The sequence below is a fragment of the Mustela nigripes genome, chromosome 7 (assembly GCF_022355385.1).
Source record: "Mustela nigripes isolate SB6536 chromosome 7, MUSNIG.SB6536, whole genome shotgun sequence".
Classification (NCBI taxonomy): domain Eukaryota; kingdom Metazoa; phylum Chordata; class Mammalia; order Carnivora; family Mustelidae; genus Mustela; species Mustela nigripes.
In genome coordinates, this window is record NC_081563.1 from 21,997,935 (window position 1) to 21,999,736 (window position 1,802).

At 55.9% G+C, this 1,802-nt stretch overlaps 1 protein-coding gene across 1 annotated transcript in view; it reads right to left on the reverse strand.

Annotated features, from left to right (window-relative positions):
• Window positions 1–6: 6 nt before the first annotated feature.
• IFT172 (intraflagellar transport 172) overlaps window positions 7–1,802 on the reverse strand; it is a 2,659-nt gene continuing 863 nt past the window's right edge. Inside the window, exons 2-5 of the mRNA XM_059407613.1 lie at window positions 1,667–1,759; window positions 851–928; window positions 380–628; window positions 7–199 (exon numbers count right to left, since the gene is read on the reverse strand). Of these exons, the coding sequence (XP_059263596.1) occupies window positions 71–199; window positions 380–628; window positions 851–928; window positions 1,667–1,759 (549 nt within the window). The 3' untranslated portion in view covers window positions 7–70. The remainder of the gene's footprint in view (window positions 200–379; window positions 629–850; window positions 929–1,666; window positions 1,760–1,802) is intronic.

Below are 1,802 nucleotides of genomic sequence, written 5' to 3' on the forward strand. Positions count from 1 at the left end.
GGCGACAAGTGGAGGGATGGAGAACTGAGCCGATCCACCAGAACAGGTGCACAAAATTGGTGCAGGGGGACTATTCGGGCAAGACTCTAACAGGGAAGGCTGGGTTGTCCGGGGCAGTACCTTTCATGAATGCGCTGCCTTTACAGTAGCACTCCAGGGCCCGCTCTGGGTTTCGAATCTTCTCAAAGAGATCACCTGCCTGTTGACACATACCACGTGACTACAACAATTACCCTACTACACTAAGAATCAAGTAGCAACCCCCAAAGGTGGAGACTCAGCCACCAGTTCTGGGGGGCTATGCACTCCAGGACTCCCCTGGGTAGGAGGGAGCGCTGAGTCCTGGAGAGGAGGGACGGGAACGGGAAGCCAGCCATACCCTTTCATACAGCTCCCCCTTGATTAGGGCTGCAGTGATGTTTTCTACCAGCTCGGTGTTAGCTAGCAGTTCCTCCCGGGCCAGCACCAGTCGGGCAGCTTTGGCAGGGAGCCCGGCTTTGAGGTAGAGGCTGATGGCTGCTAGTCCATCCCCCTGGCTCTCCTGTAGCTCACCGGCTCGCTCCTCTTGCTGTGTGTCCATCAGCCACTGGTAGTAACTGCGCCGCAGCTTCTCCAGGGCTGGGTGGCCCTGGACATGCAAGAGAGGCAAGACAAGTCACATCCCTCCTTCCTGTGCTGCTTCCCAAGCTTCTCCAATCCCACTGTAAGAACGGAAAGCCTCCCGGTCACCATCGTGCCAACTCCCAGCCCGACCCTGTTCCAGCTCCTATAGCCTCCTTGGTAAGAAGAGGCTTCGGATATTGGTGGAACTGAGCTGCGAGCACCATGGAGAGGACAGAACTGGTAGTACCTTGGCCTGAGCCACAGCGATACACTCATCCCAACGGTGCAGTTCCTGGTACATGTCCATAGCCTCCTCAACGGCATTCTAAGGGAACCCGGGGAGAGGAGAGGGGGACACCAAGAAGTGAGAGGAGCATTATGGATCGGCAGGCTGTCCTCAGCCCGGGTATGATGCCAGCCCACGGGGACTGAAAGCCTCACCCTTGACCTATGCACAAGCAGTGTCGGATTTATCAAGAAAGCAGAAGGAGGGGCGCCTGGGTGGCTCAGTGGGTTAAGCCGCTGCCTTCGGCTCAGGTCATGATCTCAGGGTCCTGGGATCGAGTCCCGCATCGGGCTCTCTGCTTGGCAGGGAGCCTGCTTCCTCCTCTCTCTCTCTGCCTGCCTCTCTGCCTACTTGTAATCTCTCTCTGTCAAATAAATAAATAAATATTAAAAAAAAAAAAAAAAAAGAAAGCAGAAGGAGGTTAAGCCCCAGGGCACCTCATTTGCATAGGCTCCTTCCAAGGCCTTATTTCTTAAGGAGGGCTCCTCAAATTCTATCCACTTCGGGCCCCACAAACCCTGGATTTGCCTGTGTGCACAAGCACGGCCAGGGCAGGCTCTGGGGTAGGGGGAGGCGGCAGATGGGGAGGCAGCAGACAGCTTATAAAGACATAACTGTAAGGACTAAGGCAGAGCAGAGCCAGAAGGAAGGAGTGACATTTTAGCTGCATCAACCTTTCTAGAAGCTCTCCCCCGGAGCTCTCTCCTCCCCTCAGGCTGCCTCACTCCCCCTCCCGCCCAGCTCCCCTCTTGAATCTGGTCCCTCTGCTCCCATCACCTGCTCCAAGAAGATCATCTCAGCCAGCTTGTAGTTCTTCTCCAGCATGGCTAGGCGTGCTCGGACCTGGTAAAAGTCCGTTCCTTCTCCACCCTGTGGGGCAGGAAGAAGGCTCTGGTTATCCTGTCAGCACTGC